Below are 23,886 nucleotides of genomic sequence, written 5' to 3' on the forward strand. Positions count from 1 at the left end.
ATTTGCCTTTCCAAGAAACGCTTCCAATAAGCCCTTGCCAGTTGTATCATGAACATTAAGAAAACCAACAAACGCTTCACGAATATTGACACCATCTTCACCGTTGCATTCAACAAAGCGTAACACCACAGACATCTGTTCTTCATGTGACATGTCAGGAGTACAGTCCAAAATAACTGAATAATATTTTGCTTTTTTAAGCTGCACTATGTTGGCCTCTTGAATGTTACTGGCAACAAGTTGAATCAGCTCATTTTGGATCTGTGGACTGAGGTACTGAATATGTGTCTCTGCCTTCTTAATCCTCTGTAAAAGTTCGCTGAGGACAGTATCATACTTTGCAAGCAATTCAAACAGTCCCAAAAAGTTGCCATTCGAAGGATCGCCGAGCTTTTCATTACTTCCTCGAAATGCCAAGTTTCTTTCGGACAAGAAAATAACGACATCAACCATGTGTTTGACAAATTTCTCCAGAAATCTCTTTCTTTCAGAAAAGCCTGCAATTCAAGTTGGTCAATAGATGTACGGTTTACTATGCCTGACCAAAGATCAAACCATTTCACCATACAGTCTTGATGACCTTTGCCTGTTTCATGCTGCTGAAGTCTTTTTGACAGTGCTTTCCAAGCAGATGTTCCACGACGTAGTGGTATGTCGCCAGTGCCAAATAATTTACAACAAAAACAAAAAATGGCATCTTTCTGAACTGAGTACATTAACCATGAATGTCTTATTTTCTTGCCATTTGCCATGGTTCAATAGAAATGAGTACTTGTGAACCTCCATCTTTCCTCATTAAATGGAAATTCGTAATTTTCATTCTGCTGCGGTGGGCCACGTGCAACAATGTCACACACTTGCCTGTCCGATATTATAGACGGCCAATCACCTGGATCATCAGTCAGTGGTTCAGATTCAGATACTTCTTTCCCGGCAGCAGCTGGAATATCTGTCACTGTTTGGTAGAACAACTGGCTTCACTTTTGACCTCACTTGAAGCACTTCTGGATACTTCTGGATATGATTCATCGCTGCTAGCGCTGTCCGTTTCATGTGCCTGTACCTGTATGTTGGATTGCAGCGCAAAATAAGTTGACAACTTTGGAATTTTCTCAAGTTCCTTCTTGGCATCTTTTACTGCCTTTCGTTTACTAGCTCCGCTCTTATACATTCTCTTAAACATCACAAGGCACACTTCTGCGCTGGAAACGATAAAAAACTAAACAACTAAATTAATAACATTTATCCACCGAAAGCCATTATGAACGCAAATACACATTCTTTGAATGGGTCCAACTAAAATTCGAAACTGACCGACAGACAACTGATGTAGCCAATAGCATTATGATGTATCATAATGACTTCACAGTTTTGTCAGTAAAACTGACATGGATTGTGCAATAGCGTCAATAAATGTCACTTACCTAGTTATACCTTACAGTTTTTTTGCCACTTTTAGGGGCCCCCTTCCTTGTGGGGCCCCCTCCGGTCAGAGGGTACGGAGGGTGCTCGCTACACCTCTGCTGCTCCTGACACAAGGGGAGAGGAAAGAACAGCAAAGACAGAAACTGTATTTTCTGTCTCTGATGCTGAGTTTCACTTTCCCCCTCACTGCTGGAAAAACACAGGCACATCACACCATTAGCCACTCTGAGACCTGACAAACTCATCCTGGCATCAGGTGGTTTAGGGCATTGATTTAGCTACCTCTTTCTTGTCACAGACTTACAGCACTGTTGCAAAATATGCAGTCTTGACCAACTAAGCAAGACTTTTTTTTAAATAGAAGGAAAAAGGAGAAAGAGAAGAATGAGAACAAATAAGATAGGGAAGAAAAAAGGACACATTCCATAGAAGTGTAGGGGTGGGAGGAAACTAGAGAAGTCACCAAATCTAGCCCACTGCACTGAAGCAGGACCAATTAAACCAAGAGCATCCCTGGCAGGTATTTTTCTAACCTGTTCTTAACAACCTCCGAAGACAGGGATTCCACAAACTCCCCTGGAAGCCTATTTCAGAGGTGGTGGGGAGACAAAGGGCATGTCTACACTGCCCCACACTTTGGACTAAGGTGGTATGAATAGCATTGGGTACCGAAGTGCTGCACTGAAACTCCTCTTCCCCATATGGATGCTGCGGGCATGAACTTTAATTTCTCAGGACCTCACAGCATCAATTCCTGTGATTCTCATCCTTTTTTCATACTCTAAACCCCCCTTTTGGTATATTAGGACTCCTACTCCCAGAATCCTTCTACTGTCTATCTGCATAACCCTCCCATTTAGAAATAAAGAAAGTCATGGTGCCCAGGTTGTGTACCCCTCCCTCACCCGTTAAAGTAATCCTAAATTATTAATGGATTTATAATGAAGTGCCACAGCAGTTACTATATGGAATTTTAAAAGGGTAGTACCATTAGAATTGAATTAGGTTTTTTCCCCATCAAAAGCCATAATTTGTCAACACTTGTCTCAATATTACTTCAGGTTACCCATTGTTTTCCCTTTAAGTAGAACAGGAGATGATTGTGATAACAGTTGGCAAATGTTAATGTTATAGACTCAGTGTTACATTAGGGCATTACTCACAGGGCCACCCACAGGATTCAGGGAGCCTGGAGCAAAGTGGGGGAGTGGACATAAAAAAAGGCGCCACCCGAGTGTCACTTGTACTCATCGGGTGATACTCCGAGTCTTTGGTGGCAGTAGGTCCTTCACTTGCTTCGCGTCTTCGGCAGCACTGAAGGACCCGCCGCTGAACAGCCACCAAAGATGTGGAGCAAGTGAAGGATCCGCTGCCAAAGTGCCACCAAAGACCCGGAGTGAGTGAAGGGCCCACTGCCAAAAGACCAGGACCGCCGCTGGGTGAGTAAAAATTAAAAAGGCACCTCTAGCCAGGGAAGGGATTCTCGGCCAGGGCTCGCTGGGCCACTGAGGGCCCAGGGCCTGAGGCAAATTGCCCCACTTGCCCCCTGCTCTGGGCGGCCCTGACTACTGGTGAAGTATAAGTGCTTTATTGAACTATACCTGGATCTGTCGCTCTTCTTAAATTTAGATATTTGTTTTTAAAATTTGCCATCATACATCAGTGTTAAGTAAGGGGTTGGTAACGAGCACAGTGGTATTTATTTCTTGATCCTGTAAAGGAAGTATGTCATTGTTCTTCTTTCTTTTTCTGCTCTGATTAGTCTCTCTTGTGCATTGGTCACTGATTACTCTATCCCATATATATAGTTCTGTGTAAGCTTTACTCTAAAATGCTGAGAGCTCTATAATAGTGAAGGCAAATTTGTATGGTTTAAGTTCACTTCTTTACCTAGGTCAGACGATCTGACAAATGTCCATTACTGAAAAGCAGAAAAAAATATTAAACTTTTTTTACAAGTGTCCACCTTTCAAAAACCAGCTTCTATTATGAGTTGAATCACTTTAATGGTGTTCCTTGGGATTATGGACCAGCCCAAACTGTGCAGCTCTGTGGGCCTTAATTCACTTAGTGCAGTTTGCCAAAAGAGGACCCCATGGCCAAAAAGGAATGGGTTCCAAAAAGTGACCAAAGAAGGCAATTTTTTCTGTCAACAGAAAGCAGAAATGCCTAAGTGAGGTGTTTTCTCAGGTGCACATACAAAGCTAGTTCTGGGATAGCTTATTTCTAGTTTGGCAGCCTGCCGTGATAGGAGGGTGATAAGGAACCAACTGCCAACATGTGTTTCTACAAATATATTAGGCTGGCTTAAACAGCCTACTGCAAAATGCTCTCCCCGAGATCCTCAGATGATTTTGGAAAAATCTTGGAGGAGTTTTATTCTGTGAACATTTAAAACTGTAAAACCGTGATAGATGAACCCCTGCTCCTATGTGTTTCATTGTGTGTAATGGGAAATTTTGCCCACAAATCCTTAGACCAGTAATTTCAAATTAAATTACAGGCACTGGGCCAAATTCAAAGATGAGTCTAAGAGAATTGGGAGAGAATCTAAATTGGTATAAATTACACTGTATTTTACTTCTGCTAGCCTGTATTACGCTTGCTGAGGCTTATATGATCAGACTTATATGATCAGACACATTATACTCACACCTATTTACTAATTTGAAATGTACGCTCCTTCTACACACCACATCTAGATTTGGCCCATAGATTCAATGCATACCAATCTCCCTCAGGTCAGTAATACTAATGCTTATATACTCATATTCTCTAAGTAGAGAGAAAGAGAGATACCAAATTCACAGGTGACATGGGAGGAAATGTACATTTTAGATTTCAATATACATACAGGTATGGCAGGACTCACCAGCAGGTGCTTTTATAAAATAATTTTACAAATTCTTTTCCTTAGTGTGAGAGTATTTTACGATCCTGAAATAAAGGATGTGGTAGTGTTTATTTTGTGCTACAATCCACAGGGGGCAATTTTCGATTTCCTTGGGGGTGCTTGACCCCCACTATGCCCCAGGTCCTGCCCCCAGTCCACCCCTTCCTCTAGACCTCACCCTGCTCTGCCTCTTCCCACCCCCACTCTGCCCCAGCCTGCCTCTCCTTGCCCCGTTCTTCCCCTCCCCGAGCATGCCATGCCTTTACCCCGCCTTGTCCTGTTCCTGTTCCTCCCTCTCCCCACCCCAGCACCTCCTGCCTGACTCTGAACAGCTGATCAGCAATGGGTGGGAGTTACTGGGCGTGAAGGGGAAGAGTTGATCAGCATGGCCCACCATGGATGCTGAGCACCGGCTATTTTTTTCCATGGGTGCTCCAGACCTAGAGCACCCATGGACTCGGCGCCTATGCTACAATCTCTTTTGTGGGACCTGTTGAAAGCAGCAGGAGAGTTTGCTCTCTGTCTTAATTTCTAACTAAAGTCAACTCTTGGGGAAGAATTGCTTCCTGGGAACTGTAAATGTATATATAATTGTATATAGGTGTATAGAATGCAAATAGAATAAGTTACACTAAGAAAATACCCAGTGTCCATGTCACTGATTCCTTATCCAATTGGAAACCAACCTATAAAGCCCAATATCTGCTGCTGCTCAGCAGAAGGGCAATGTTACATGACCTTTCCCCATGCTTAAATTATTTATTATCCTTACAAACTAATTTAGCAAATTTGTAAGGAAACAATATTCAAGTACTATTGTCTCTGAATTTACTGCAGTGGTGTTTCCTTATCATTTTTTAGTTTTTAAACTCACAACATCTGGAGGAATTTGATGTGGAAAGAACATATACAATGTAGTGTGATGATATAACCTGAGTATAGAAGAGCTCTGCTAAGGTAACATTTACTAAGAGTTCTGAAACTTGGGCCCCTTGTGTTTCTGCAGAAAGTGTTGATTACGGGCCGGTGTTTGTGCAAGAGCCAGATGATGTGATTTTCCCTACTGATTCTGAAGAGAAGAAAGTGTCTCTGAATTGTCAAGCACGAGGAAACCCTGCTCCTATTTACAGGTACAGTGCGTTCATTGGGAATTTTTTGCAGCCTTCAGAATGTTTGGCCAGCGTGTTCTTCTTCTGAACAGCAGCATGTGGATGGGGAACAAAGGAATGGAAAGATTCAGCAGCTTGTTCCTTGGACTCTGAGACCAGTGAGGACTCTAAGGAGGCAAGTGGAAAAGGAAACTGGCAGGAATTATAGCTCCACGCCCCCAAAATGTGTCCATCCATGTGGAGGAGTCTCTAGATAATTATCTGACCCACATCATTTTAGTATTTGAACAGTTCAAAATCAATAATGGATTTTATTCCCACACCAGTATGAGATTAGAAAGTGCTATCTCATTTTACAGATGAGGAATTGCGGCACGAGGTAAATTAAGTTACATGCCCAAGGTTACACAGGAAGCCTGTGGCCAAGCCAGGAACTGAACCCCAATTTTATGACTCATAATCCAGTGCCTTATCCTCTACATCTTCATTTATACATTGAGCAAATGGGTAGGCTCTTGCCTCTAGATTTTCATGTGGACCTCCCCCAGCCATAGAAACACAGAAGGATGAGGTTTGCTGCTTATTGCTCACCCCACTACCATCTGCCCTTTGCAAGGATCAGCTACTCAACTCCACTGGTCATAGGCAACACGAGCACTTCCCACAGGCCCCATTGTCTCTCTACAGGTTAGCGATGGGCACACTCCAGTACTCTGATCATCTCCCTGAAATGTCCAACCTCTTTTCAGTATTCACAGATCCAGGCTCTCAAAGAAACTGTACATCCAGTGTACCAGTTCCACCTCAGATCACACTCCACTTAACACACAGTACATAGATATATTTATAGGGAAATAAAGTATACGTTTATTTAACAAAGAATAGAGATTCCAAGTAGATGCAAGTAGAAGTATTGGAAACAAATGGTTACATATAAGCATTGAAAAGATTCCAAAAGGCTTGATTGTGATATGCTGTTATTTGAAAATGGGACTTTGAAATTTTAAAAGCACCGTTAAAGGTTTCTAAAAGTAAAGTTTAAAAACTATCCAACCATTTTTCCCCTTCCCACTCCCTGTCAACCCACAAGCCACCCATTCCTCAACTAGGTGTTGTGTCAAGTATCAGAGGGGTAGCTGTGTTAGTCTGGATCTGTAAAAGCAACAAAGAGTCTTGTGACACTTTTAGACTAACAAACATTTTGGAGCATGAGCTTTTGTAGGATACATGTAGTGGAAATTTCCAGGGACAGGTATATATAAGCAAGCAAGAAGCAGGCTAGAGATAACAAGGTTAGTTCAATCGGGGAGGATGAGGCCCTCTTCTAGCAGCTAAGGTGTGAAAACCAAAAGAGGAGAAACTGGTTCTATAGTTGGCAAGCCATTCACAGTCTTTGTTTAATCCTGAGCTGATGGTGTCAAATTTGCAGATGAACTGAAGCTCAGCAGTTTCTCTTTGAAGTCTGGTCCTGAAGTTTTTTTGCTGCAGGATGGCCACCTTAAGATCTGCTATTGTGTGGCCAGGGAATAGCAGATCTTAAGGTGGCCATTCTGCAGCAAAAAAAACTTCAGGACCAGACTTCAAAGAGAAACTGCTGAGCTTCAGTTCATCTGCAAATTTGACACCATCAGCTCAGGATTAAACAAAGACTGTGAATGGCTAGCCAACTACAAAAGCAGTTTCTCTTCTCTTGGTTTTCACACCTCAGCTGCTAAAAGAGGGCCTCATCCTCCCCAGTTGAACTAACCTTGTTATCTCTAGCCTGCTTCTTTCTTGCTTTATATATACCTGCCCCTGGAAATTTCCACTACATACATCCGATGAAGTGGGTATTCACCCATGAAAGCTCATGCTCCAAAACATCTGTTAGTCTATAAGGTGCCACAAGACTCTTAGGTGTTGTGTGTTCCTCATGCAGAAACGAGCATGGTTTTTTTATTCTTAACTATTAACATCTGAGTGGCATAAAACTGATAAGTAAAATATTACTATTTCTGTCAGCCTTTAGGCAAAAATAAGATTTTCTTTCACCAGTAACCTAGATTTCCATTTCATTTGACATCTCACCTGAAAATCTGTCTTAACTCTGTAACTGTCTTATTCAACCCCTCAACATTTGTGAGGTATTTTTGTGGTATTTTTTTCCTGAAGAAAAAGGAAGAATTAGATTTTCTGCTGTGTAGTGGCTGAAGTTTTCCCTCTATTATTGTAAGACAGTACCAAAAAATACTACTACTGCTACCAAACAAACAAACAAACAAATCAGCATCACTGAAACGTTCCCTGAAAAAACCAAACATCTTGATGCATTAAAGGAATCCACATTTTGGTTCTTGCATCAGTAATGACCAGAGTGTTTCCTGCAACTGTCATTTTGATCGGGGCCAGACCTAGACCAAATGGCGCCCCAGGCAAGGAGCATCTTTGGTGCCTCCCCCCCATTTGTTAAACTTTTTAATACTTTATTTTTATTGCATTTTGAGCCCATTTCATGAGTTGGATGCATGATTTATCCCTGTCATAGAAAATGATAAATTTACATGCTAGGATCTGTGAATATATGAGCCCAGAGCCTCCCAAGTCCCGCACCCTAGATGGTTGCCTAGGTCACCTGCCTCTAAATCGAGCCTTGATTTTTATGATTGTTTGAATGAAAACAGGGTTGTTTATAAGTCATTTATGTAGTGCAACTGTGTGTGGGGGGGGAGAGGGCAGAGATGTGTGTGTCAGTTCTCAAAGAGAGCATTGGCTAGTGTATAATTATGAGCAAGAAAACCATTTTTGTTAATTTTTTTTAAATGGTACACTTTTTTTGTTTAATATTTTGCACCTTTCCACTCTGAGCCCCTCCCACATCCCTTCCCACTTCTCTGGGCTCTTCCCATGGCTCTTTCTTAACAGCTCCCTTTTCCTCCCTCACCCAACAGATACTTCATTCTTTCTGCCACCCTCATGCTCACAAAGGCCTCCTAATCAATCTTCTTCAAGCTCCTTTCCTATCCCTCCTTTCAAAAACTCACCCCCCCCACTTATTCTATGAACTATTCTTTGTACAATAATATGCACCACTTGGTGTTTGCTCTCCATTCCATTGTATACTGCTATGCCATCCTCATGTTGTAAACTCCTTGAAGCAGAAACTTTATATTTGTTTTGCTGTTGATTGCTCTGTAAACTGGTGGTGCTATAGAAATAATATGATAATACATCTGAGCACTCACTTGGAAGTTCCTGAACTATGACTGCACAAGGTTGTTCTTATGCAAATATATCTTTTTGTGTTGGCACTATGTGTCAGCAGTAGCACCATACAGCATTAGATACTCTTCCTCCTATAGCTCTACCACCTAGCTTCCTGAGAGATTGCACCAGCAGGCACCTTTCACATTGGAAGGACCACTGAGCCTGGCTTTCTGTGAGTGGGAAATGCGGACCACAGTCTCTGCAGTCCACACCAGGATCTGGTTAGAGGCATCCATGGTTAGGTTGACTGTCTGGGTACAGGCACAGGTGGAGGAGACAAGAACAATGTTGGCACTGGCGAAGCGGCTCTTCCTAACCATAGCGATTATATTATGACTCCTTCACAAATTCCCCTGTTTGCTAGCTCCCCTTGGTTGCTTAGCCTCTGGCTTTTAAGACCTTCTCTCCCAAGACAGCCCTATTCCCTCATTAATCACACAGCGGGAGGGTGATCACAAGGCTGATTGAGGTTGATCAAAGATGGTCAAGGATGATCCAGGGAACAAAGGCTCAGACAGTCCACAGACACACAATCCCAACTGACCCAGTAACTGAAAATAACTGAAATAATCTGAAAGAGAAAGAAAAACACAAACAGCCAAACAGACTCACTCACCCCAGGATTAGTACTTGCACCTTGTTCATTCAGCAGGGGGATCTCCTTCTCTCCAACTCAGATTTTCCTGTCCACCTACTAGCTCCTCAAAGTACTAGTCTTAGTCTCTGAATCCTAGTCTCCTCTCCTAGCCAATTTCAGTCTCCCTCCCACACCACAACCCAGATTCCTCATCCCAGTTAATTTCCTTTGTTGCCTTTCCCACAAGTTCAGCTCTTGTGCCTTCTGCATTTGAATCAAGCAGCTTCTTCCTCTATGGCTCCTGGGCCCATAGATCCCGGGGTGGATCATTCAAAGCACAGGGGAGACGGACTCCCTGCTTTCAGTTCCAGTACCTGCAGCAGCTCAGACCTGCAAACAGGAGTTTTGTGAGGAGCAAGAGAGGTAGAGACACCCAATAAACATTCTATAACAGGGCTGGGCAAACTAAGGTCCATGGGCCGGCTCCGGTCCATCAGGGCTTTGGATCTGGCCCACAGGGTTGCCACCCCCATGGCGCCGTGGGCCCCCTGCTGCTCTGGGAAGCGGATGGCACCACGTCCCTGTGGCCCCTGGGGTGGGGGGGGCAGAGGGCTCCACGTGCTGGGTACCTCCACCAAAGCTTCCATTGGCCATGGTTGCTCCCCCTCCCCCAGAGGCCGCAGGGACGTAGTGCTGGTTGCTTCCCGAAGTGGTGCGGGGCCAGGGCTAGGGCTGGGACTGGGGCCTCAGGCCAAAAAGTTTGCCCACCCCTGTTCTATAAACTTCGGCCAACAACCACCCCTGTACCAAATGAAAAACACATGCACACACACAGACACACACACAAATATACCCTGCAAGAGTACAAACAATGCCGGCAGCAGAGTGGCGCTATCCAGTTTATTGCACTGATTGTAGCATGTATGATTACCTGCCTCTTGGGCAGGTGGCATATGTGTACATTTGGTTCAAGCAACTCATGGCCTCAGAATTTGGGCTCTTGTGATCAGAGTGGCTAAACTGAAGGCGCTAAGGGAGACAGAGAGGTACATAAATGAGACTTTCTGGGACATAGTAGAGCAGTCCCACCTCCAGTCTGACAGCCCTTGTGATATTGAGGAGGATGAAAGTCTTGGGGATGGAGAGCATCAAGCTGAAACAGAGGAAAACAATCACATAGTTGGGACCTTCCTTCCAGATGATGTGGTATCTTCTTGCACTGGTGATACCTTTCCGTGGGAGGGAATCCCACTTATTAGGAAGAGATAGGTAACAATAATGGGGGATTTGATTATTAGAATATAGATAGTTGGATTTGAGATGATCAGGAAAGCGACATAGTGAACTTAAATCAGTTTCTATACCAGATGATACCTTTTTTTAAAAAGGCTCCAGAGGTGATCTGCCAATACAGGCTGTAAGGATAACTGCAGTATCATGCAAATTGGTTGAAACTATTATAATGAACAGAATTATCAGATATGTAGATGAACACAATATGTTAGGGAAGAGTGAATGTGACTTTTGTAAAGGAAAATCATGCTTCACCAATCTATTTGAATTCTATATAAACAAGGGTGATCCAGTGAATGTAATGTACTTGCACTTTGAAAAAGCCTTTGACAAGGTCCCTCACCAAAGTCTCCTGAGCAAAATAGGCAGTCATGGCATAAGAGGGAAGGTCTTCTTATAGTCAGTGACCAGTTGAAGATAAGAAAAAATGGATAGGAATGAATAGTCTGTTTTCACAGTGGAGAGAGATAATAACGGGGTACAGTGCTCATCCGTATATTCATACATTATTTGGAAATGTGGATAAGCATTGATGTGGCAAGTTTGCAGATGATACAAAGCTACTCAAGATAGTTAAGTCAAAGCTAACCATGAAGAGTTACAAAGGGATTCACCACAGAACTGGGTGACTGGGCAGCAAATGGCAGTTGAAATTCACTGTTGATAAATGCAAAAGAATGCACATTGGAAAACATAATACAACTCTACACACAAAATGATGGGGTCAAAATTAGCTGTTACCACTCAGGAAATAGATCTTGAGTCATTGTGGAGAGTTCTCTAAAAACATCTGCTCAGTGTGTAGTGGCACTAGTAAAGTAAAACAACATATTAGGAACCATTAGGAAAGGGATAGATAATAAAAAAGAAATGTCATAATCTACAATAGAAATCATGGTAACTCCCATTCCCTGAATATCACATGCCGTTCTGATGCCCCATCTCAAGGAAGAATATTAGGAATTGGAAAAAGTACAGAGAAAGGGCAATGCAAATGATTAGGGATATTGAACAGCTTCCATATAAGAGAATTACAAATACTGGAGTTGTTCACCTTAGCAAAGAACGACTGGGGAAAGGAAGCTATGATAGAGCACTGGTTTTTAACCTGTGGTCAGTGAACCCCTGGGGTCCACAGACTATGTCTAAGATTTCAAAAAAGGGTTCACACCTCCATTAGAAACTTTTTAGGGGGTCGCAAATGAAAAAAGTTGAAAATCACCATGCTAGAGGTCTATAAAATCATGAATGGTTTGGAGAAAGCAAATAAGGAAATGTTAGTTACCCTTTCACATAACAGAAAAACCAGGTGTCATCCAATTAAGTTAAAAAGCAGAAGGTTTAAAACATAAGGAAGTACTTCTTCATACACACAGTCAACCTGTGAACTCATTGCCAAGGGATGTTGTGAAGGCCAAAATATAACTGGGTTCAAAAAATAATTAGGTAAGTTCATGGAAGATAGGTCCATCGGTGTCTATTAGTTAAGATGCTTAGGGACCCATTGCTCCAGGTTTCCGTAAACCTCTGACTGCCAGAAGCTCGGACTGGACGACAGGGAATGAATCACTCAGTGCATTGCCCTTTTCTGTTCATTCCCTCTGAAGCATCTGGCAATGGCCCTTGATGGGAGACTAGGCTAGGATGCTGGGCTAGATGGGCCATTGATCTGACCTAGTGTGGCCATTCTAATTTTATTATTTGCAAGGCTGCAATGTGCCTAGTATAGATGCAATCTTTGTGGAATTTAGCTGCTAAAATCAAAGAAGTCTGTACTCACCATATGCTAAATGTGACTTTTTTTTTTTCCAAAGGCTTATAACTTGGCTAAATTTGGAAAGATTTTCATGGGACTGGCACATCCCTCATATAATGGTCCATGTCAAATTTCAAGTGCCTGCTCTAAATTATCAGGACACTAGAGTTTCTTAAAGAAAAGTTAGTACATAAGAACATAAGAATGGCCTAACTGGATCAGACCAAAGGCCCATCTAGGCTAATATCCTGTCTTCCAGCAGTGGCCAATACCAGGTGTCCCAGACGAAATGAACAGAACAGGTGATCAGCAAGTGATCTTATCCCCTGTCACTCATTCCCAGCTTCTGGCAAACAGAGGCTAGGGATACCATCTCTGCCCATCCTGGCTAATAGCCACTGATGGACCTATCCTCTGTGATTTATATAGTTCTTTTTTGAACCCTGTTATAGTCTTGGGCTTCACAATATCTTCTGGCAAAGAGTTCCACAGGTTGACTCTGTGTTATAAGAAGGAGTAAATAACTCTTCCTTATTTACTGTCTCCACACCAATCATGATTTTATAGACCTCTATCATATCCCTCCTAAGTCATCTTTTCTTCCAAGATGAAAAGTCCCAATCTTATTAATCTCTCCTCATATGGAGGCTGTTCCACACTCCTAATCATTTTATTGCTCTTTTCTGAACCTTTTCCAATTCCAGTGTATCTTTTTTGAGATTGGGTGACCACATCTGCACACAGTATTCAAGATGTGGGCATACCATGGATTTATATAGCAGCAATATGATATCTTCTGTCTCATCATCTATCCCTTTCTTAATGATTCCCAAGAATCTGTTAGCTTTTTTTGACTGCCGCTGCACATTGAGTGAATGTTTTCAGAGAACTATCCACAATGACCCCAAGATCTCTTCTGTCATTTTGTTAGCCAGTCACCCAGTTTTGTGGGATCCCTTTGTAACTCTTCTGAGTCTGCTTTAAACTTAAGTATCTTGAGTAGTTTTGTATAATCTGCAAATGTTGCCACCTCACTGTTTACCCCTTTTTCCAGATCATCTATGAATATGTTGAATAGGACTGGTCCCAGTGCAGACCCCTGGGGGACACCACTATTTACCTCTCTCCTTCTGAAAACTAACAATTTATTTCTACCCATGTTTCCTATCTTTTAACCAGTTACCAATCCATGAGAGAACCTTCCCTCTTATCCCATGACAGCTTACTTTGCTTGAGAGCCTTTGGTGAGGGACCTTGTCAAAAGCTTTCTGTATTTTTTCATATTTTCAAAACAATGTATTTTCCACTATCCTGGTTCTCAGAAGTATCTAAACTGTTTTAGCTGAAAGTTTAAAAAAAAATCAGCTCAAACTATTAAAGTTTGGCAAAGTTACAAACAGTTGAAAACAGGATCTTATAATGGGAAGTATTTGGTAACCTTAATAAAGACATTGGTATGAGCACTGCCTGTGATAATCATCTTGACTCATTTACATCTTTGACATGATTTCAGAAGTGTCCTTTTCCAGACAATTACTGAACTAATTTTTCCCATTTTCTCCCAAGATGGCTACGAAATGGAACTGAAATTGATATTGAAAGTGATTATCGCTACAGTTTGATAGAAGGAAGTTTTATCATCAGCAATCCCAATGAAGCAAAGGATTCTGGGCAATATCAATGTTTAACCACCAACGTGTTTGGAAGTATTTTGAGCAGAGAGGCCACTCTTCAGTTTGCATGTGAGTAACAGTATTTTAACATGGATTCAACTATTACATTGCTTAATAAGGTTCTGTACTGTACTTTTTAAATGCCCTATAGAAATAGTATTATTATGTGCAGACTTTATTATTCCAGGCAAAATGGGAGAGTTAGAAATAAACTATCTTGTTTATGAGAGAGAGAGCTGTTACTTGTGTAACTTTTAAGAGACTGAGACTAGGCAGAGGAATCTTGTAAAAACCACAGTTGCTGTAAAATTTAATTTTTAATTTCTACATTCTCCAGTGATATTTTTCATGTAATGCTAATTTTCTGATGACAACATAATTCATTTTATCATATAGTGCTTTGTGTGTACATGACCTAAATTCATTTTATCCATCACTACAGCTTTGTGTACACACACCTACACTCAGCTATAAGAGATTGTGATAAAATGAATTATGTTAATGTCAGAAAATTAGAATTAAATAAATAATTAAATAAATGAAAAATTCATTAATGAATGTAAAAATAGAAAATTAAATGGTCCAGCATCTAAGATAATGTGTTGTCTGCAATTTATATATATATATCTAGATAGACAGATTGATCTTTGTCACTACGTGTCTATTTATATCTATAAAATATATAAATAGATATATCCATTTTGTGATTCAGAGTAACATTCTATAGATTGTTAAGAAAATATTCTTGTTTAATACTCCAGCTTTCTCATGAGTGACTAGTTGCCATTGAGGAAATGCACATTTTTTCATGGATTCAGATATCCTCCCTCCAGCAGTGGCTTATCCCTGTTGCTTTTCAGGAAGGCAAACATCCATTCCATGACACATCAAGCTATGTTACGCAAGGATTTAGTAAGAGATGGGGATGCAGTAAGAGTAAGAGCTGGGCAAGTAACTGATATTTTTATTTGCTGGCACGTCTGGAAAATAAAAAAAAAAATTGGTTCAATCCAAACCAAATCTGAAAATTGTGAAAAATTTCAGCATATCTAAAAAATCAGTTTCAGGCATTTTCAAAAGGTGAGATTCATGAAACAGGAAGCGGCAACGGCAAGCAGCTGCATCTCCCTTACAATGTTTAGACCAACGGTTACTGCACTCACCTAGGATATGAGAGACCTGGGTGAAATTCTCCGCTCTGCCTAATGGGAAGAAGGAATTTGAATTTGCATCTAACCACTTGGTTCTATGATATTCTCGTGTAGGCTGTCTCAGTCTCTGTGTCTGCAGCTGTTCCACTTCATATAAATAATTAAATAAGCATTAGAACCGAACTTGAACTTGGGTTATTCTCCCCCTCTCCCCGGTTGGATGCCCTAATCTCCAGTCTATAGTCATTGGACCAGGAAAAGAAAGTGAGAATGAGAATGACAATTCATTGTCATGCACAGTCACTCATAATGACAATGGGTCGTCATCAGGCCAGGGAAAGAGAGTGAGAATGACTCTATAGGCTGGTGGTTAGGGCACTCCCCTAGGAGGTGGGAGTCCCAAGTTCAAGTGCTTACTCCAATGACTAATTAGACAAAGTGGAATAGCGTCAATAAGGGAGACTGAGGGCTTGTCTACACTACCAAGTTTTGTTGACAAAACATATATCGACACCCACAAGTCAATAAAACAAAAATCACCAAAGGGTGTTTACACTTGCTTCCTCTGTTGACAGATCATGTCCACACTGGGGACACCATCATCAACAAGGTGAGCAGTGCACCATGAGTATGCATCCCACAGTGCAGTGCTGTGGGAAGGAAGAGCTGATCGCTGTGCATCTTGGGATTCTCGCCAAATTCTTCCACAGCCCCCTCAGCTGTGGAGAGCAGCATCATGAGTAGCTCTGTGAGCTGTCCGTGCTGAGGAATGGCAAAGCAGCACAGCAGTCTGTCCCCCTCCTCCTGCAGCAGCTGTGTTCCTAGTCCAGAGCAGAACAGGAGCAGGGCTGGTGCAACCATTTAGGTGACCTAGGCGGTCGCCTAGAGCGCTAAGATTTGGGGAGCGGCATTTTCTTCGGCAGCGACCGCGGCGGCCGGATCTTCGGGCACCCCGGTCACTGCTGGCATTTAGGTGGAGGGAGCTGGGGCAAGGGAGCACGGGGAGGGCTGCCTGCAGCAAGTAACTGGGGGGGTGTGGCACACAGGGGAACTCCCTGTCCCAGCTCACCCTGCCCCGCCTCCTCCCCGAGCACCATGGCTGCTTTACTTCTCCCACCTCCCAGGCTTGCGGCACCTAAGCTGATTAGTGCCGCAAGCCCGGGAGGCAGGAGTGAAGTATGGCAGGGGGGGTGGGGAGCTGACGGGGGGGAGCTCAGGGTAGAGGGGGGGAGCTGCCATGGGGTGGGGCTCAGGGCAGGGGCTCGGGGAGGGGGGAGGGAGCAAGGTGGAAGTTTCGCCTAGGGTGCGAAACATCCTTGCACTGGCCCTGAACAGGAGCATTCCAATTATTTGCTCTTTGTTTGTTCCCCAAAGGGAGCAGCACACGCATACTTCCCAGAGTTTTGAAAGGGGACAAACGCATGCCTGCAGGGCAGCAGAGATCAAAACACTGAGCAGAGCAATCAGGGCAGGCATTGTGCGATACTGGCGGAAGCCAGTTCTGTCAACAAAACAATCAGCAGTGTCTACACTGGCTGTTTGTCGACAATAAAGGGAGGGGAAAAGACAAATGTCTCTCATGGGGTGGAAGTTTTTTGTCACCAAAACTGGGTGTTTTTCGTGACAAAAGTCCCATTGTAGAGTGAACGCTCTTGCTGTTTTGTTGCCAAAAGGCAGTTTTTGGTGACATGAGGTTTTAAATTAGTTAAATTGCATGGCTGCAGTTGTTGTTACTAAATTCCTTAATAAAGTGATGGAACTGTGTGTGTGAAGGTAGGGAAATATATATTTTACAGGTGGATTTCCACCAATTGTGCCACTGTTCAAATTCTATACTGAAACGTATAAGACTACAAAGGTACAAAATATATTCTCCATATTACAGAACAGCGTATTTACACTTAAAATGTTACAGTGATCTCATCAGGCATTTCTGGAACTCAGTCCTGAGTTCCGCGCTGAGAACATACTCCTGGGTCTCACCTTGTATATAACAAAGCTATTGTAAAAATGATTTCTTGGCTATGAAACATTATGACGTAAATATAGGTTGTTTCAGGGCACTGAAACACAGTGTTTTGAATCTCCACAAAAATTATTAAAATATAAGTCAGCTGACCCTAATTGAAACAAGAGAAGCTACTGAATCAGGGAATGGGGCCAGAGTTACAGAAGGCAGTATAGAATTTAAGTGTCTGATAGTTGCAACGTAATCAGGATCCAATATACCTTTGTAAGGCTACAGTAAAGTAAAATTTGTTCTCTTTTGACTAATTCTGACTGAATTATTCACCATCTCCACTTGGAACATATGAGGAGTGTTTTGTATTTGAAATTTTGATCAGCATTCACATTTGCACTTGCAGATTGTAGGCATTTTCTAATCATTATTTTAAATGGTTAGCTCTGGACTGGCAGCAGAGCTTGCTCCAGTGTAGGTTAATAGTAGAATGCTAGCTGACGAGGTCAGAGGTGAAGGTTGGCAAGGCTGCAGATCTCATAGAAGGGAAGGAGGATGTTGGGAGCAAATAGAACACCATAAAAGAAAATGCAGAATGGTGAATCATTGAAGGAAACAAAAAGAATGTAAAGTAACCAAACTGAAGTATGCCGGGGGAGGGGAAGCAGGAGAGGAGAAAGCAGAAAGGAACAGAATTTCCAATTGCATCTATGTAAAGTATTAATCTTTTAATGGTTTGGGAGCAGCTCTGAAGCAAACAGCAATTCCAGTTATGATGTGCGGTCTAATCTCTTATCCTCCCTCCTGCACTATGCTCCTTCACATCGAACCACTCCCTCCACATGAGTTGCCGTTGCCCACTTTTGCTTTGTGTTTCCTTCCAGGGCATCCCCTACAACTAGAACTTGTTTCCTGTCCTGGTGACCCATGCTTCTGCCTTCTCTTGATATAAGCACACCACTTCCATGAGGCCCGTCAACCCTAAGCCCCATAACAGTGACATGTTGGTTTTGTTCATAAGAAAATTAGCAAACCATCCTCCCTCCCACCTAGAACAAAAACAACAATCTCTCTCAGTTTATAATTGTGTGTGTATGTGTATACCTGTGTCTATTTGTCTACTTGGACTGTAGTATCTTTGAGGGCAGGGTCTATAACTTCCCTTTGTTCAGTACCAAGCACACTGTTGCACTCAATAAATAATAATTAATGGCTATCAGTCTTAAATATATCTTAATTCACACATAGTTCTTCACTCTTTGAAGTGTGTGTCTGGAATAGAATCACAGAAGTGTAGAACTGGAAGGGATCTCAACAGATCATCTAGTCCAGTCCCCTGAACTCAAGGCAGGATTAAGCAATACTTAATACTTCTGTCACATTTCTAATTCTTAATACTTCTATCCCATTTTAATATAGTCCAGACTGACAACTATTCTCCCATAATGCAGTGATTTTTAATAATATGTAGAAATTCACTATATAAAATGGTGTCACTATACTGTATTAACTTGTTATCATGCTGATGAGAGCTTTGAATTGATAATATGACATCTCGAACTTCTAACGTATCCTGCCGAGTTTAGACTCTGAAAGCTCGTAGTACTCTATCAAAAGTTTAGATTCTGTATGTCAGTTAGAAATTTGTGTCAGTAAATCAAAAAGAAAATGAATCAAGAGTAAAGTCTTCTCATGATGTTTCCAGCTTCAAAACATCTTTATATGCCAACCTTGCAAAATTGATAGTTCATAGCTAAATCAAACACATACTTTCCAGGGGATTCAGTTGATTTAGATCTGAATATTCAGCAACTTCCTTGCAGCAGTAGTTTAAAAGTTAGAATAATTTCATCATGGACGGTTGGGGAATTACAATATATAATATTAGTAATGTTAGTGCCCAGTCGTTCCACTATAGCTAATGATAATCAGCAGTTGCCATTAGGAAACCTGAACTCCAGGGGTTATAACTTGAAATGTGATTCATAGATGCTTTTTTGTGCTCTTTGCACCGCAGTGTAAAGAATGCCTTTAGTATTTAAAACAAAATGATACAGATAGTTAATTTGTAGTGCCCTAAAAAAATCTTCTACAGCATAATCAGAGCCTTTGTGAAAGAATTTCATGGGCTTTCCACATGTAGATATCCTGAGTAAAATCTCTGTATCTCAGTGCTATATGAGATTTCTCTTGCATTTAAATGCATTAACTTGTTGGTTACATAGTTGGGGTATATAATTAAATACCACATAATGCAATTTGGTTTTCTGTATAATAGTGTCATTCATTCACAAGGGATTCCAAAGCACTACACTGATAATGAAGGTTCAAAATCGAAAGACTGGATTAATATATCTTAGGAAATCTATAATTAAATTGGATCCAATATTGACTCTTGGTATTATAATCCTTCAAGCACAAAGATCCCAGTTATTTAAAGACAGCCTGCTGTAAATCAAGTTATCGTCTTCAGAGCAGTTTAATAATACTGAGCCAGGCTGTACCTCTTCAAAAAAATCTCTCCCCATGGCAGTATAAAGATCCTAGAGCGCACCAGTGCCAAAACAAACCCTTGAAAATATCACATGTGGGCACAGTTCAGAATGATTAACCAGGGCCAGGTAGGTTACCAGTTCCTGATCATCAAGGTTAGAGATCTTATGATCACCATAAGCTTATCTATCTTTGATACACATGGATTGTTCAAGACTCTCAATACTCTGGCTGGCTGCCTAAAACGGAAGCCATGATACAGGCCCCGCTGTGTGAATGTTCAAGTTGTTGAACTGAAACTTAGTTTTTCTAAGATCTTGACTAAACATACAGTTGTACTGAAGATCACTTTGCAGTCCAAATCATCTAGTTATGAGGTAGTTTCTATGGAAAGAGGCTTCATTAGAAGATGGAATCCCTTCTCATATTTATGTTTGATAAGATTGGCAGCAAAGTATTTAAAAGAATTTTGGCAAGATCGGACCTAGGCCTGTAGTTATGAGTCAAAGCCCCAATTTGACCATAATGATTGAAAGCTGGTCTAAAACCACAGGACATACCAAGATGTTTGAGGCAATAGATATGGAGTTGCATAGTGGCATTCATTGTTCCTCTTGTTTCTCCCAAACCATGTGTTCTAGAAACCTAGAAATCGATCAAACCTTACAGGAATTTACAGAAATAAAGTCATGTAATGCTTGAGGAGCACAGTCTGCAATCATTTTGGCGATTAATTAACTGTCTGAAGCTTGGCTAACTAGACTTGCTCTTTCAATTCAGTAAACAATGGTGCACAGCTCAAAAGGCAGCCTAGACAGTTTAAAGGAGTCTTTCAGCAGCAGTGCAGAAAAAAAAGCACATGCGTCCATACACATGAAAACATAGAGAAAGTAACAAAACTGAAGGGTTCAATGGGTTTACCATAGCCTCCATGATGACAATATGAACAACCAAGTTATGCACAAAGTTACTTTTCATTATTGTGGCTCAGCAACAATGCGACATACAAGCACCATGATGTCACCTCCCTGTACGTGCATAGTTAAACCACAGTCCTCTCTGAAATGAAAATTGGACTCTGAAAACCTATTGGTATCTCAAGTGAAGTACTTGAGAAGTGTGTGTTAATAGTACGAGATATAAAACAACTACTATACCCAGGGATATTTTTGTATATAGTTGATGGAAAGTGGCAAGTCCTTTAATTTTGCAGCTACTGAACTTTCAGATCCCTTAACACAATTGCAAATATTTCTATAGCCCCAAACAAAGACATATAAGTGTCATGATCTTGACCTCCCCCTTTCTCTTTCTGTGGAGCAGTAGATACGTACCTAACAAATCCATGTCCAGGGCTGTGCTGGACGTCACATTTAATTGTTTAGAAAGCAACAAAAAAGACAAAAATAGTATCAAGCTTTATTAAATAAGAAAAAAATATTTTGCCAATAATCATATTTGCCCGAATTTCAACTTTATCTGCAACTTTTAATACGGAACAGCTGCGTTATCTGTCACTTTACACACCTGAAAGCTCTATAAACCAGCATTTCAGGAGGGGGTGCTGGGCACGGCTCTGGGATGGATTGGAGCGTGAGCAAAGGGGGCTTGGGGCAGGAGGTTGGATGCAAGAAGGGCGGATGCCAGATCCAGGTGGAGCTCTCCTCGGGCAGCCTCCCCATAAGCAGCAACCTGTTTCTGCTGCTCCTAGGCGGAGAAGGCCACATAGGCTCTGTGCGCTGCCCTTCCTGTCTCGAGTGCTGGCTCCGCAGCTCCCATTGGCCAGGAACTGCAGTCAATGGGAGTGTGTGGGCAATGCCTGCAGTAAGGACCGCGTGCAGAGCCACCAGGCCTTGCATCCGCCTAGGAGCATTGACCTTGGCCAATGGGAGATGCAGGGGCGGCACTGTAGGCTGAGGCAGCACACAGACCCCCCTGGCCACGCCTCTCCGGACATGTTGCCCGATTGCAGGAGCCATCTAAGGTGAGTGCCACCCAGATCCACCACCGCAACCCAACCTGCACCCCACCCAACCTCCTCCCGCACGCAAACTCCCTCCCAGAGCTCATGCCCTGCACCCATCTTGTGCCCCAACCCTCAGCCCTGAGCCCCCTCCTGCACCCAAACTCCCTCCCTCTTAGTAACCAGAATTTTTTACTTACCAGTACCCCCCATATGCCCCATGCCGGAATACAAAGCTTTTAACTGTATACTGTTATGAAGCAAAAAGCAAAAACAACAAAGGAAGAAAATATGCACAAACCAGAAAAAATCAAAATTTTTAACACAACTAATTGTAAACTAAAGTCACAGGTCTTATGCTGATTTGGGTGTGCTGTAATGGACAAAAAATAAATCTGTCAGTTTGCCTTGCTTTTAAATTCCGTTATACACATTTCAACCCATCAACGTCTACAACAGCAGATGTCATTAATTGCCAGTCTTATAATCAGGCAATTATAATTTTAAGAATAGCAAGAATATTTATTGAATTTCTTCACAGTTATTAAAATTTACTGAAATTTCCTGTACTGAATGTGCCTAGCTCTATGCAAAAAATCATCCTAGGCCTGGCACAGCTTTACAATTTCTTAATTCAGTGGAGCTATTCAAATTCCATGGTGAAGCAGGTTATGATTTGAATCTGTGTTTTTCAATGTGCCAAAGGAGAACACAAGGTCTCTGCTTTCAGAAAACGCTGTGCAGTCTGCTACTGTGGCAGATGTTGTGAGCACAAACCCAGGGCTGGCCTTACCATGAGGCGAACTGAAGCGGCTACTTCAAGTGCCAGACTGGGGGCTGGGGGTGCCACTAGGACCCAGAGTGTAGAAAATTGTATCTGCTGCTGGTGCATATGTATTCTCTCTGCTCTAGATGCACAGAGATGGTGGAGTGCTGTGTTGGAGGAAGGAGGGCACAAGAGACATAACAGGCAGGTAGGAGAAAAGGTGAGAGGGAATAACAGAAAGCAGCAGGAGCTACAGGGAGAGAGAGGAGGAGCTGCCTCTTATGTACCTCTCTAGCACCCCCAGAGCCTGGACTGATTAACACCAGCTTTTCAGGGAGCTCCCTGTTTCCTGCTGTTTCCCTGAACCCACTTGAGGAGACCAGGCAATCAGCTGAAGTAGTAGGAACCAGTTGGGCCCTTAAGATGCTGATATCTTCCCTCACTCAGGCCCTGCTACCAGCCTGCTTATTTGTCCTCTTCAACTGAGTGTTGAGAGCCACTATAGCTGGCACAGAACAGCAGTCATGAATGAAAGAAGAAAACGCCCCTCTGGGACAGCATGCAGAAAAAGAAAGAACAGCTTCCTTTGCTTGCTATCTAAAGAGGAAGGAGCTCTCCTGAGATGCATAGACACAAATGTTCACGGTGAGCCTTCCAGCCACAGTGAGGATGTGAGTGGTGAGGAGATGCCTGATCTTCCACTTAGTCAGAGTGCAGGTGACCTGGTAGCTACTGCAGCATCCATCTCTCCATCTCAAATGGATGTAACCATGCACATTCCTGAAGAAAAGTGTAGATCAGAGAAGAGTGTAGTGGAGGCGCAAGAAACAGCTGCTGCTGAGTTTAGTTCTTTAAGTCTAGATGATCCAGGATGGCAGACCCACTTGAGCAGTAGCCTGAGGGACTTCCTTATACTGCATGGGCCACAGCAACTGAATTAACTTCATGTTCCCCAAAGACAATGAAAATAGATGTTTCCATCCAACACATTACTGGTGTGAAATCCCCAATGGTGACAAAGTGGAAAGGCCATGGTTTATGCACTCAAAAACACAGAATGCTGCATAATGTTTTTGTTGCAAACTCCTCCCGTCTAATGTTCCAGCCACATTGGGTTCTACAGGAACAAAGGACTGCAAAAATCTGGCTAGAAATCTGGCATGTCATGAGAAGGCAGCAAATCACCAGAGAGCATTCCATAGGTAGAAAAAGGTTTAGGTGAGAATAAGGTTAAAGGCCACCATAGATGATCAGCATCAAGAGAAGATTTCATCAAAGTCTCTTTACTGGTAAAATGTTCTGAAAAGGCTCATTGCCATTGTGAGAATGCTTGATACCCAAAACAATTGAAACTTCCTTAAAATTGTGTAGCTGATGGCTGAGTTTGATGCTGTACTCCAGGATCATCTAAAAAGAGTCACCACCCAAGAATTGTACATACCCCACTACCTTGGAAAAACAATTCAAAAAGAGATCATACAGTTACTGGCAACAAAAGTCAAATAGAAGATTGTGACAGATCTGAAGTCAGCAAGATATTACTCTGTTATTCTGGACTGCATACCTGACATCAGCCATACAGAA

At 42.2% G+C, this 23,886-nt stretch overlaps 1 protein-coding gene across 5 annotated transcripts in view; it reads left to right on the forward strand.

Moving 5' to 3' along the window:
• Positions 1-23,886, forward strand: part of CNTN5 (contactin 5) — a 1,021,024-nt gene that overhangs the window by 648,904 nt on the left and 348,234 nt on the right. For all 5 annotated transcript variants that reach the window (XM_030560071.1, XM_030560062.1, XM_030560093.1 and 2 more), the window contains 2 exons: positions 5,325-5,448; positions 13,863-14,038. In XM_030560071.1, coding sequence (XP_030415931.1) covers positions 5,325-5,448; positions 13,863-14,038 — 300 coding nt within the window. The remainder of the gene's footprint in view (positions 1-5,324; positions 5,449-13,862; positions 14,039-23,886) is intronic.

This window comes from Gopherus evgoodei, chromosome 1, assembly GCF_007399415.2.
Source record: "Gopherus evgoodei ecotype Sinaloan lineage chromosome 1, rGopEvg1_v1.p, whole genome shotgun sequence".
NCBI lineage: Eukaryota > Metazoa > Chordata > Testudines > Testudinidae > Gopherus > Gopherus evgoodei.